Source organism: Salmo trutta, chromosome 3 (genome assembly GCF_901001165.1).
Source record: "Salmo trutta chromosome 3, fSalTru1.1, whole genome shotgun sequence".
Lineage (NCBI taxonomy): Eukaryota > Metazoa > Chordata > Actinopteri > Salmoniformes > Salmonidae > Salmo > Salmo trutta.
Window position 1 is genome coordinate 1,952,412 of NC_042959.1, and position 14,213 is coordinate 1,966,624.

The 14,213-nt window shown below is 42.9% G+C and overlaps 1 protein-coding gene across 1 annotated transcript; it reads right to left on the minus strand.

Moving 5' to 3' along the window:
• Window positions 1-114: 114 nt before the first annotated feature.
• Window positions 115-1,340, minus strand: atoh1b (atonal bHLH transcription factor 1b). Its single transcript, XM_029720263.1, has one exon. It carries the CDS (start codon window positions 1,032-1,034, stop codon window positions 183-185), a length of 852 nt encoding a protein of 283 aa, XP_029576123.1. The 5' UTR covers window positions 1,035-1,340; the 3' UTR covers window positions 115-182.
• Between the last annotated feature and the right edge of the window lie 12,873 nt (window positions 1,341-14,213).

Below are 14,213 nucleotides of genomic sequence, written 5' to 3' on the forward strand. Positions count from 1 at the left end.
CTACAGTCTCAATCTAAACCAGAATATTATTCAACATTTCAAGGTGGGGTTACGTGGCTCTATTTTGGTGTCCGTTATTGTCTTCTAAAACACAAGACTGTTTCATTTTTTTTATAGAAACTATCTCCGTATGAAAACCAATCCTAAAAGAGGTCTTGTTGTGACCTTTAGACTCTAAATTGTCACCGTCTGCCGGCCTGTCCGTCCTCAAAGTCACTGTAATGCGACGACTCCCCATCGCTCCCGTTAGAAGTGTTGGACACCCTCTTATTCCCCGATCCTAGATCAGATTTAGGCGCAGACAGAATGATGAGGTGACCGACGGGGCCATTGTTCTCCTGATCTCCGACCAGTCTCTTGTTCTGAGGCTGCTGGGAGAGGGAGTCCTGCAGGGTGTTGCTGATCCCAGTCATCCCGCCACCACCACCCCGCAAGGGCTCTGGAGAGAGAGACCCCAGAAGGTTCCTCCTAGCCGGGATAAGGTGGTCTATGTCTGGTGAGGCGCATCCACTCCGTGACCCTCGCCGACCCTCTGGTTTCACCACCCCGGTAAGCAGCGCCGAAAGTTCCTGAATGTAAATCTGAGCCATCTGGAGAGTATCATACTTTGACAATTTATTATTATCGGACGGAATCACGCTCCGCAACGTGTCAAACGCCTTGTTCAGTCCGTGCATTCTCCGTCTCTCCCGGGCGTTAGCCGCGACTCGCCGGTGTTTCTGCGGGCCCGGGTGGTGGCCCTGCTGCGTACCGTTTCCTCCTTCTCCCTGGTCCCCAGGTACTGTATCCAGGTCCATCTCTATCGTGACACCACTGTCCGTTAGTTTACTCACCGACATGAGTTTCTCCAGTGAGAGATCCATGGAGCCGCTGTGCGCGTAATGGCCCGTATCTCTGGTTGAGTATAGAGACTGTCCTCCTGGAGATGGTACCCTGGTTCTGGATGCGAGAGGATCCACTTTAGACTGTTGTATCAGGGGGGAGTCCTCGGTTGTGTAGTCTGTCCAGCCGGACAGTTCTGTTTTAGCTGTCATAACGGCTACAGACTTCCACGACTTGGTTGGAGAGGTACGTATGGTAAGTTATTTCGCTCTTTCTTAGATAATCAATATTTGGAAAGTGTCTTGAATATTCAGCGGTAAGATTTAGTTGAAGAGTTAGGAGTTTCAGAGGAACAAAAAAAAAATGAACTAAAAAAAAAAAGATGAGAAAATCCACCAAAACCAGGTTTGGACAGACTGTCTATCTTCAATGACCAAGGACGGCGCTAACAGTTGACTCACTTGTGCCACAATCTCCTGGTTGTCACCTCTGGATCCTGGCGGATCCTTCAGTACCCCATCCCCCTCCACCCAACCCCGCCCTAGGAGACACCCAGGTTTGGACGGCACGGCCAATGGCGAGGGTTGCCTCAAAAAACAAAAGAAAACAATTCGGTCAATCTAAACTTTCTTTTTTTTTCTTCTGCAAATATTGTGCGTTGTAACTCAATCCTGTTGTTGTTGACATTTGGCTTCACTTGTCATCCGAGGTAATTCATTATTCTAAAGACGTTTCGTTTATGTCTTGGGAGAAAATAGTTTTATTTTTCATTTAACTTTTAAAATAGTTATTCGATTCCAGAAAATATTGGGGGACATTTAGGCCTCGTAAAAAATAAACAAATGATTTATGTTTATCGAATACACATTTTTTCTAAGCGCTACTTTTTGGAGTCTTGTCAGTTTCACCTATAAACAGATACATTATGTATATGAATAGTACAACCAATACACGACTCCGTGAGGGTGGAATAATCGCCTTGTCATCTCCCCAATACTTCATCTGAATATTGATCTTCCTCTAGTTTGTGTTGCTGCCAACATCAGTTGAAAACTTACCCCCACATCCTTATCCCTTAAACAATATAATTTAGAGCAGATAAGCAACGGAATTGGCTCGGGAGAAGCAGACTCATAGAAGGACAACTGACATACGTAGCAGAGTAATATATGTTGTAGTTTGTTCTCAAATAAACAGTAAAAGTTGACAATCTCTGTGGATTATTTGTGTAATAAAAGTGGCCAGGTGGTAGACAGGGAGATGGACACACCTGTCTCCGTCACTGCCCGGATCACTGATAACAGATATGTCTGACTACTGGGCTGGTAGGTATAACCACAGCTATGAATAATATATAGGAGTCAATACAGGGCTGGTAGGTATAACCACAGCTATGAATCATTTAGTAGTATAGGAGTCAATACAGGGCTGGTAGGTATAACCACAGCTATGAATCATTTAGTAGTATAGGAGTCAATACAGGGCTGGTAGGTATAACCACAGCTATGAATAATATATAGGAGTCAATACAGGGCTGGTAGGTATAACCACAGCTATGAATCATTTAGTAGTATAGGAGTCAATACAGGGCTGGTAGGTATAACCACAGCTATGAATCATTTAGTAGTTATAGGAGTCAATACAGGGCTGGTAGGTATAACCACAGCTATGAATAATATATAGGAGTCAATACAGGGCTGGTAGGTATAACCACAGCTATGAATCATTTAGTAGTATAGGAGTCAATACAGGGCTGGTAGGTATAACCACAGCTATGAATCATTTAGTAGTATAGGAGTCAATACAGGGCTGGTAGGTATAACCACAGCTATGAATAATATATAGGAGTCAATACAGGGCTGGTAGGTATAACCACAGCTATGAATCATTTAGTAGTATAGGAGTCAATACAGGGCTGGTAGGTATAACCACAGCTATGAATCATTTAGTAGTTATAGGAGTCAATACAGGGCTGGTAGGAATAACCACAGCTATGAATCATTTAGTAGTTATAGGAGTCAATACAGGGCTGGTAGGTATAACCACAGCTATGAATAATTTAGTAGTTATAGGAGTCAATACAGGGCTGGTAGGTATAACCACAGCTATGAATCATTTAGTAGTTATAGGAGTCAATACAGGGCTGGTAGGTATAACCACAGCTATGAATAATATATAGGAGTCAATACAGGGCTGGTAGGTATAACCACAGCTATGAATCATTTAGTAGTATAGGAGTCAATACAGGGCTGGTAGGTATAACCACAGCTATGAATCATTTAGTAGTTATAGGAGTCAATACAGGGCTGGTAGGTATAACCACAGCTATGAATCATTTAGTAGTATAGGAGTCAATACAGGGCTGGTAGGTATAACCACAGCTATGAATAATTTAGTAGTATAGGAGTCAATACAGGGCTGGTAGGTATAACCACAGCTATGAATCATTTAGTAGTATCGGAGACAACAGGTGAAAGTATTAATATATTCTCACTGCTGACTGTTTGTCACTCTGTATAAAAAGTGTCTGATAATGACTGAAATGTCAAACATCCGTGATGGTGCTGAAGATAATGTCGATGACAGATAATGCATTTATTTACCCCAATGGTGATAATCATTATGACGATGAGGAAGAGACAATCGCCATCTTCATCCTCCTCCTATAGGCCAATCAGAACCATCCTACTCCACCATCGCTGTCTGCTCCATCTGTTCTACTGTATTTCATTGATTACATTTCAACAGATAGAACAGTCCATGGCTCCCTAGTCAGCTTCATAACATCTCATAGCGGCACTTTGAGTAAAGTGAAACCTCCTCACTCAGTCTACCTATCAGCTGGTGTTTCCTCTCGTTCTCTCTCTCTTTCTCTCTCTGTCTCTCGCACCCTCTGTCTCTCGCACCCTCTCTCTCTCGCACCCTCTCTCTCGCACCCTCTGTCTCTCTCTCTCTCTCTCTCTCTCTCTCTCTCTCTCTCTCTCTCTCTCTCACCCTCTCTCTCTCTCTCTCTCTCACCCTCTCTCTCTCTCGCTCCTTCTGTCTCTCGCACCCTCTCTCTCTCTCACCCTCTCTCTCTCGCACCCTCTGTCTCTCGCACCCCCCCCCCTCTCTCTCTCTCTCTCTCTCTCACCCTCTCTCTCTCTCTCTCTCTCTCACCCTCTCTCTCTCTCTCTCTCTCACTCCCTCTCTCTCGCTCCCTCTCTCTCGCTCCCTCTCTCTCGCTCCTTCTGTCTCTCGCACCCTCTCTCTCTCGCACCCTCTCTCTCTCGCTCTCTCTCTCTCTCTCTCTCAACGGCCCTCATCTGACGGAAGACTCCCTTGGAAAGATGCGAGGCATCAGAGCCCTTGAGAGTTGCTGACTGGGTAATATGATTGATGATGACTGTGCCTATTTGACCTCCATATAACGCTAAGTGATAAGGTGGGATAGGCTACTGTGGAGCCAGTCCTCCCCAATTAAGGTGCCACCAACCTCCTCTGGTGGTCACTGCATCAAGGAAACAAACACAACCAAAAAACACATAAAACATGTAGCCTCTAGAATACAGTCTAATAGGTTATAAAACATACAGCCTCTAGAATACAGTCTGATAGGTCATAAAACATACAGCCTCTAGAATACAGTCTAATAGGTTATAAAACAAATACAGTTGAAGTGGGAAGTTTACATACACTTAGGTTGGAGTCAATAAAACTTGTTTTTTCAACCACTCCACAAATTTCTTGTTAACAAACTATAGTTTTGGCAAGTCGGTTAGGACATCTACTTTGTGCATGACACAAGTAATTTTTCCAACAATTGTTTACAGACATATTATTTCACTTATAATTCACTGTATCACAATTCCAGTGGGTCAGAAGTTTACATACACTAAGTTGACTGTGCCTTTAAACAGCTTGGAACATTCCAGAAAATGATGTCATGGCTCTAGAAGCTTCTGATAGGCTAATTGACATCATTTGAGTCAATTGGAGTTGTACCTGTGGATGTATTTCAAGGCCTACCTTCAAACTCAGTGCCTCTTTGCTTGACATCATGGGAAAATCAAAAGACATCAGCCAAGACCTCAGAAAACAAATTGTAGACCTCCACAAGTCTGGTTCATCCTTGGGAGCAATTTCCAAACACCTAAAGTTACCACGTTCATCTGTACAAACAATAGTACGCAAGTATAAACACCATGGGACCACACAGCCGTCATACCGCTCAGGAAGGAGAGGCGTTCTGTCTCCTAGAGATCAGTGTACTTTGGTGCGAAAAATGCAAATCAATCCCACAACAACAGCAAAGGACCTTGTGAAGATGCTGGAGGAAACCGGTACAAAAGTATCTATATCCACAGTAAAACAAGTCCTATATCGACATAACCTGAAAGGCCGCTCAGCAAGGAAGAAGCCACTGCTCCAAAACCGCCACAAAAAAGCCAGGCTACGGTTTGCAACTGCACATGGGGAAAAATATGGTACTTTTTGAAGAAATGTCCTCTGGTCTAATGAAACAAAAATATAACTGTTTGGCCATAATGACCATTGTTATGTTTGGAGGAAAAAGGGGGAGGCTTGCAAGCCGAAGAACACCATCCCAACCATGAAGCACGGTGGTGGCAGCATCATGTTGTGGGGGTGCTTTGCTGCAGGAGGGACTGGTGCACTTCACAAAATAGATGGCATCATGAGGGAGGAAAATTATGTGGATATATTGAAGCAACATCTCAAGACATCAGTCAGGAAGTTAAAGATTGGTCGCAAATGGGTCTTCCAAATGGACAATGACCCCAAGCATACTTCCAAAGTTGTGGCAAAATGGCTTAAGGACAACAAAGTCAAGGTATTGGAGTGGCCATCACAAAGCCCTGATCTCAATCCTATAGAAAATTTGTGGGCAGAACTGAAAAAGCGTGTGTGAGCAAGGAGGCCTACAAACCTGACTCAGTTACACCAGCTCTGTCAGGAGGAATGGACCAAAATTCACCCAACTTATTGTGGGAAGCTTGTGGAAGGCTACCCGAAACGTTTGACCCAAGTTAAACAATTTAAAGGCAATGCTACCAAATACTAATTGATTATATGTAAACTTCTGACCCACTGGGAATGTGATGAAAGAAATAAAAGCTGAAATAAATCATTCTCTCTACTCTTATTCTGAAATTTCACATTCTTAAAATAAAGTGCTGATCCTAACTGACCTGAGACAGGGAATTTATACTAGGATTAAATGTCAGGAATTGTGAAAAACTGAGTTTAAATGTATTTGGCAAAGGGGTATGTAAACTTCCGACTTCAACTGTAGCCTCTAGAATACAGTCTAATAGGTTATAAAACATATAGCCTCTAGAATACAGTCTAATAGGTTATAAGTTTAACACAAGGGAAAGTTTATGCCAGAGACATTTTTCGTGGCCAATGTTTTTGTGTTGTGTTTGTGTGTGTTCACATGCGCCCTGTGTGTGTGTGTGTGTTTTCTTGCGCTGTGTGCACGGGCACGGATGTTTACGTGCGTGTGCATGACAGGCGGTAGGCCTGTATTTTAGAGAAACTCCCCCCAGCCAGCGGGCTAATGAGACCAGTAGTCCGGCCTGAACAACAAGCAGGCACGCTCCTTCCACCCGGGGAGCCCATTCACTCTGCCTATTCATGAATATTTCATCTCTCCGGGCGAGGCCCTCCTCACCGCCAGGTCGCAACAGCCTGCAGACCTGCCGAAATGTGGGCTGAGGCGCCCGGCTACACTCCCCATCTGCCGCCGGGAGACGCCGAGGGAGGCCGAGGGAGGCGGAGACCACGGGAGGTCAGAGGAGAACATTACAGAGGTCAATTTTTAGAAGACGGGGTGAAATATGATCGCGAGTCAAAACACAGGGGGGGGGGGGCCCTCTAGTCCCAAAACCCTAACAGCAAGCCCCACCCCTACCTACACCCTAACAATAACCCCCAATTCCAGTAAGACGCCAACCCGCTTCAATAACTTTTATCAGAGTTTATCTTCTATCCCTTGGCCGTAAGACTGTTAAAAAGCTAACAACGACTGCTGCTCTCCTTTTCCCACAGATTATCCATACTGACTCTATGCCCATCCAGAGGACTCTACCCACTCAGACACAACCTACGCTGCTGCTACAATGATTATTGATTTGATTTATTACTCCATTAGCAGCAGTTCAATGATCATTGATTTCCATTAGTATCTATCTATTTATCCTGCTACTGGTCACTAGTACGCCTGTTAACATGTATATATTACCATTAGTATATTACCAATAGTATGTATATATTACCATTAGTATATTACCAATAGTATGTGTATATATTCCTACTACAAGTCACTTTATACGCATAAACCCACATCAACCACTCCAGGACCCCTGGACATTGAATAAGGTACTGACCCGTCTATACAACCACTCCAGGACCCCTGGACATTGAATAAGGTACTGACCCGTCTATACAACCACTCCAGGACCCCTGGACATTGAATAAGGTACTGACCTGTATATACAACCACTCCAGGACCCCTGGACATTGAATAAGGTACTGGTACTGACCTGTATATACAACCACTCCAGGACCCCTGGACATTGAATAAGGTACTGACCCGTCTATACAACCACTCCAGGACCCCTGGACATTGAATAAGGTACTGACCCGTCTATACAACCACTCCAGGACCCCTGGACATTGAATAAGGTACTGACCTGTATATACAACCACTCCAGGACCCCTGGACATTGAATAAGGTATTGACCCGTCTATACAACCACTCCAGGACCCCTGGACATTGAATAAGGTACTGACCCGTCTATACAACCACTCCAGGATCCCTGGACATTGAATAAGGTATTGACCCGTCTATACAACCACTCCAGGATCCCTGGACATTGAATAAGGTACTGACCCGTATATACAACCACTCCAGGACCCCTGGACATTGAATAAGGTACTGACCTGTCTATACAACCACTCCAGGACCCCTGGACATTGAATAAGGTACTGACCCGTCTATACAACCACTCCAGGACCCCTGGACATTGAATAAGGTACTGACCCGTCTATACAACCACTCCAGGACCCCTGGACATTGAATAAGGTACTGACCCGTATATACAACCACTCCAGGACCCCTGGACATTGAATAAGGTACTGACCCGTCTATACAACCACTCCAGGACCCCTGGACATTGAATAAGGTACTGACCTGTCTATACAACCACTCCAGGACCCCTGGACATTGAATAAGGTACTGACCTGTATATTTGACATTTGAGTCATTTAGCAGACGCTCTTATCCAGAGCCAACCATATACAACCCCTGGACATTGAATAAGGTACTGACCCGTCTATACAACCACTCCAGGACCCCTGGACATTGAATAAGGTACTGACCCGTATATACAACCACTCCAGGAGCCCTGGACATTGAATAAGGTACTGACCCGTCTATACAACCACTCCAGGACCCCTGGACATTGAATAAGGTACTGACCCGTCTATACTTGAATTTTCGTGTTTCTTTAACTCTCATCGTAGTTGTAGTGTGGTTTCTATTGTTTTTATATATTATTATAATCACTGTATTGTGGGAAAGAGCTCTCAAGGTAAGATTTTCTCAGTACTGTTTTACGCCTGTTTATCCTGTTCATGTGGGGCCGTGCGTAGGAAATGTACGTCTTCCCTACGTTCGTCTTTCCATACTTCTCAGTCGTTGGTATTCAGACTTAACTTATACAGGTGCCTAAAAGGCTTTTGCAGGTGTGGTTACCCATGCCCGGGCTGAATACATTCAGTTTTCATTTACTAGAGCTTTCAGTAGATGTATCTAAAACCAATCGCTTTAAAAAATATATATTTTAAAAACCTTTAAGTAGAATTTACTGATCAAACTCACTAGACTATATGGAGAGAACGGGTTCACAATATTTGGGGATCAATTAAAGAAAGCCATCTAAAATATATAGTCATACAGTGAGGGAAAAAAGTATTTGATCCCCTGCTGATTTTGTACGTTTGGCCACTTACAAAGAAATGATCAGTCTATAATTTTAATGGTAGGTTTATTTGAACAGTGAGAGACAGAATAACAACAAAAATATCCAGAAAAACGTTATAAAATGATTTGCATTTTAATGAGGGAAATAAGTATTTGACCCCTCTGCAAAACATGACTAAGTACTTGGTGGCAAAACCCTTGTTGGCAATCACAGAGGTCAGACGTTTCTTGTAGTTGGCCACCAGGTTTGCAAACATCTCAGGAGGGATTTTGTCCCACTCCTCTTTGCAGATCTTCTCCAAGTCATTAAGGTTTTGAGGCTGACGTTTGGCAACTTGAACCTTCAGCTCCCTCCACAGATTTTCTATGGGATTAAGGTCTGGAGACTGGCTAGGCCACTCCAGGACCTTAATGTGCTTCTTGAGCCACTCCTTTGTTGCCTTGGCCATGTGTTTTGGGTCATTGTCATGCTGGAATGCCAATCCACGACCCATTTTTAATGCCCTGGCTGAGGGAAGGAGGTTCTCACCCAAGATTTGACGGTACATGGCCCCGTCCATCGTCCCTTTGATGCGGTGAAGTTGTCCTGTCCCCTTAGCAGAAAAACACCCCCAAAGCATAATGTTTCCACCTCCATGTTTGACGGTGGGGATGGTGTTCTTGGGGTCGTAGGCAGCATTCCTCCTCCTCCAAACATGGCGAGTTGAGTTGATGCCAAAGAGCTCCATTTTGGTCTCATCTGACCACAACACTTTCACCAGTTGTCCTCTGAATCATTCAGATGTTCATTGGCAAACTTCAGACGGGCATGTATATGTGCTTTCTTGAGCAGGGGGACCTTGCGGGCGCTGCAGGATTTCAGTCCTTCACGGCGTAGTGTGTTACCAATTGTTATCTTGGTGACTATGGTCCCAGCTGCCTTGAGATCATTGACAAGATCCTCCCGTGTAGTTCTGGACTGATTCCTCACCGTTCTCATGATCATTGCAACTCCACGAGGTGAGATCTTGCATGGAGCCCCAGGCCGAGGGATATTGACAGTTCTTTTGTGTTTCTTCCATCTGCGAATAATCGCACCAAATGTTGTCACCTTCTCACCAAGATGCTTGGCGATGGTCTTGTAGCCCATTCCAGCCTTGTGTAGGTCTACAATCTTGTCCCTGACATCCTTGGAGAGCTCTTTGGTCTTGGCCATGGTGGAGAGTTTGGAATCTGATTGATTGCTTCTGTGGACAGGTGTCTTTTTTACAGGTAACAAGCTGCGGTTAGGAGCACTCCCTTTAAGAGTGTGCTCCTAATCTCAGCTCGTTACCTGTATAAAAGACACCTGGGAGCCAGAAATCTTTCTGATTGAGAGGGGGTCAAAGACTTATTTCCCTCATTAAAATGCAAATCAATTTATAACATTTTTGACATGCGTTTTTTAAATTTTTTGTTGTTGTTATTCTGTCTCTCACTGTTCAAATAAACCTACCATTAAAATTATAGACTGATCATTTCTTTGTCAGTGGGCAAACGTACAAAATCAGCAGGGGATCAAATACTTTTTTCCCCCACTGTTTTTGTCTCTGTTTCAACACCAATTGGTAGTTAAAAAAAAAATTACTCTGCTCTCGCATATTATTTAAGGTTAGATTAAGTTTAGGTATTAAATGCTAATTCTGAAGGTTAGACATTAACTCAAAATGGTTAAGGTAAAGGGTAGAAGGTTTGGGATAGGCTTAAAACAAAAAATATCCAAAACAACTTTCTACAGCTGGATTGGAATTTGTAACGTTTGGAAGAGGCAGATGCTTACGCCCGTCTACAACGCCCCTAACCGACGCTTAGTTGAAGGTAACAGCACTTACTGTTGCCCCTAGACATAATATAAGAGTGTGAGCGATGCTGTAGCACATAATAATGAGGGAATTTATCATTGTAAACTGTTCTGTTCCTGCCTAATAACTGATCAATTAGCTCCGCTACCACAGATAACATCGATCTTCTCTAAAGTTAATGAGACTGATACATTTTGGTTAATTTGGTCTAAACCTGGTGTTTAGATATCACCCGTAACATATCTCCCACCTTCTCTACCCCATGTCATCTCTGTAGCTCGGGGTGGAAGTGGTTAATGATAGGCTAGAGACATAGAACAAGGGGTGTACAAAAAAAATGCATGAAATTAAATGTATGCATTCACTACTGTAAGTCGCTCTGGATAAGAGCGTCTGCTAAATGACTAAAATGTAAATGTAATGTAAAATGGGTGTAGTTGTATGGTCAGCCCACTGTTGTTCCCTGCACCTCAGACAGGGAGACCCTGTTGTTCCCTGTACCTCAGACAGGCAGACCCTGTTGTTCCCTGTACCTCAGACAGGCAGACCCTGTTGTTCCCTGTACCTCAGACAGGCAGACCCTGTTGTTCCCTGTACCTCAGACAGGCAGACCCTGTTGTTCCCTGTACCTCAGACAGGCAGACCCTGTTGTTCCCTGTACCTCAGACAGGCAGACCCTGTTGTTCCCTGTACCTCAGACAGGCAGACCCTGTTATTCCCTGTACCTCAGACAGGCAGACCCTGTTGTTCCCTGTACCTCAGACAGGCAGACCCTGTTGTTCCCTGTACCTCAGACAGGCAGACCCTGTTATTCCCTGTACCTCAGACAGGCAGACCCTGTTGTTCCCTGTACCTCAGACAGACAGACCCTGTTGTTCCCTGTACCTCTGTGATATTGTCTATTGTGTGAAAAGTGGAAGCATTTGATTGTTTAACGAGTCTTTAATTAAAAGAGAGTCAGGAAGGAGATAGAAACAATGCAGGTGCGCACGCCTGGGCGGCTGGCTGGTGTAGTGTGGTTGGCAAGGTCCTCTCTAGCTCGGTTCCACTGCACCGGGAGAAAGGAGCTGTCTCAGAAGGTAAGGTAGGTCTGTTCACGGTCCAATTAACGAATTAGGCTACTCTGTTGCGTAATTAGGCCTGGTACACCTGCAGTCAATCTTTAATGCAAAGCAGCTAAACCAATATTAAATAAAGCAAATTAACACCTTGAATATTCAAATCATAAAACAACATTAATTGAAAAAACTTAAATGGAAATTAATTTAATCCAGTTGAAAGAAAATAGTTTAGTTTATGTTTATTATAATTTGTATTTATTTCTCTCTGTCTCTCATGTGAGGAGTGGGGTCATAATGAAGTCGGCCTATTTGAATCGTACAAGCGAGATTAGTTGAATCAACTAACGAATTTCAAGAGGAATGTGCTGATGATTTAAAGTTTTTAATAAGCAAATAACTACATTTAAGTACATTTCATTTGATTCCCCCCTTTTTTTTAATGCACTTTTCTCTCTAGTGTGTTCTGACATTGTAAGCATGAGATTTAGCATGTTACTGTCACACCCTGACCTTAAGAGTTCCTTTTTATGTCTCTATTTTGGTTTGGTCAGGGCGTGAGTTGGGGTGGGCATTCTGTTCTATTTTCTGTGTTTGGTATTTCTTTGTTTTGGCCTGGTATGGCTCTCAATCAGGGACAGCTGTACTTCGTTGTTGCTGATTGGGAGCCATACTTAGGTAGCCCTTTTTCCCCACCTGTCCTTGTGGGTAGTTAACTTTGTTTTGTGGCACTTTGCCCTGTAAGCTTCACGGTCGTTTTGTATTGTTTATTGGTTTTGCTGGCGACATTCAAATAAAGAGGAAAAATGTACGCTAACCACGCTGCACCTTGGTTTACTTCATCCGACGATCGTGACAATTACTCACCCGTCTATTCATTTGGGGTGACATGGTGATCTAACGTTTTGACAAATGAAAATATTCTCACTCATCCATAATAATCTTATGATGTAGACTAGCCTATTCTCCGTGTATCTGCAAGCTGTTGGTTAGAGCTCACATGTCAAGACCAGAGTAGACACAAAGAAAATGTGTTTTCCTCTCCACCAGTGGTGTTTCCACCAAATCGTGTTGCAGATTTTAAAATAAGGAGTGAGTGATGAGGTAGTGCACACAAAATTAACTTTTTTTTTGCTTCAAGGAAAACTTTCAAAATACAGAAATCTGGTCTGTATGATCCATTTTACATCATATGATACAAGATTTCTGTATTTTTTGGAAAGTTACATATCTTGAAAACTTGATCGCTGACATGCAAAACATTTGAGGACTATGTCAACAATGGACTAATGAAATACCAAACTATGTTTTTTAGGTGGAGTTTTCCTTTAAGTTTTCATTAACCGAATGAAAATCGTAGCCTAATTTAAAACTGCATGGTTTCCATAGCCGTAGTGGAAGGACCACACACCATGTGATCGTGTGACTAAGTTCACGTCCATACGATGGTTATGATATAAGTATTTACACATAAAGGCATTTCCACTGCCATTTCTCTCGCATAATTAATTTTACCAACACAAAAAGATCCCACCATGTTGAATGAATAAATTATCTCTCAGCATTTATAAAAATGTACTGAAACTTTCCAAGATTTAAAAAAAATGTATTTATAAGGTATTAGTTTACGAGACTAAAAACGGTGGATGGAAACGTGGTTATTGTGCATCATTCCATTGTTAGTTGACCTTTCTTTCCTCTGTCTCGTTCCTGCGGTTGTTCGTGAGGATCGCTAGCTATAGTGGACCGTATCAGGCTAACGTATAACCAGCTGTGTAATAATCTGGGACATGAAGCCTATTGGAATCATTATGGAACTCAGACCACACATAGCACTCTCAACCTGAAACCTGGAACACGGTTCACAATGATTGGACCATTGTCATCACAGTTCAATGATTAGTGAGGATCAGGGTACAGTTACAGGACTACTGTTTAACCCCTATTACAGCTCCATGATTAGCTTTATAGGACTACTGTTTAACTCCTATTACAGCTCCATGATTAGTGAGGATCAGGGTAGATTTACAGGACTACTGTTTAACCCCTATTACAGCTCCATGACTAGTGAGGATCAGGGTAGAGTTATAGGACTACTGTTTAACCCCTATTACAGATCCATGATTAGTGAGGATCAGGGTAGATTTACAGGACTACTGTTTAACACCTATTACAGTTTTCTCACCTTCCAATATTTAATGGATTGAACAATTGAATATGTCAACTTTTAGGATGAATCAAACCACTGTACTTTTGATTCACCAATATATTTCATGTGTAAAGGCTCTCCAAAACAGTTTAAAAAAAATTTTTTTTATTATTCTTAAATACTTTCCTATCCCTAAACAACGTGGAGTCAACAATGCCTAAAACTGAACAACTTCCAAAATCTGAGGTTTGAGAAACACGGATGAATATCTAGTTCTGACGTGAGACAGAGCTGATAGCAGCAAACCAGCGTTTGGATTAGATAAATAATCTATGTCTCAATTTAAAGTAGGTAAAGACGTAATGAATGAATTAAAC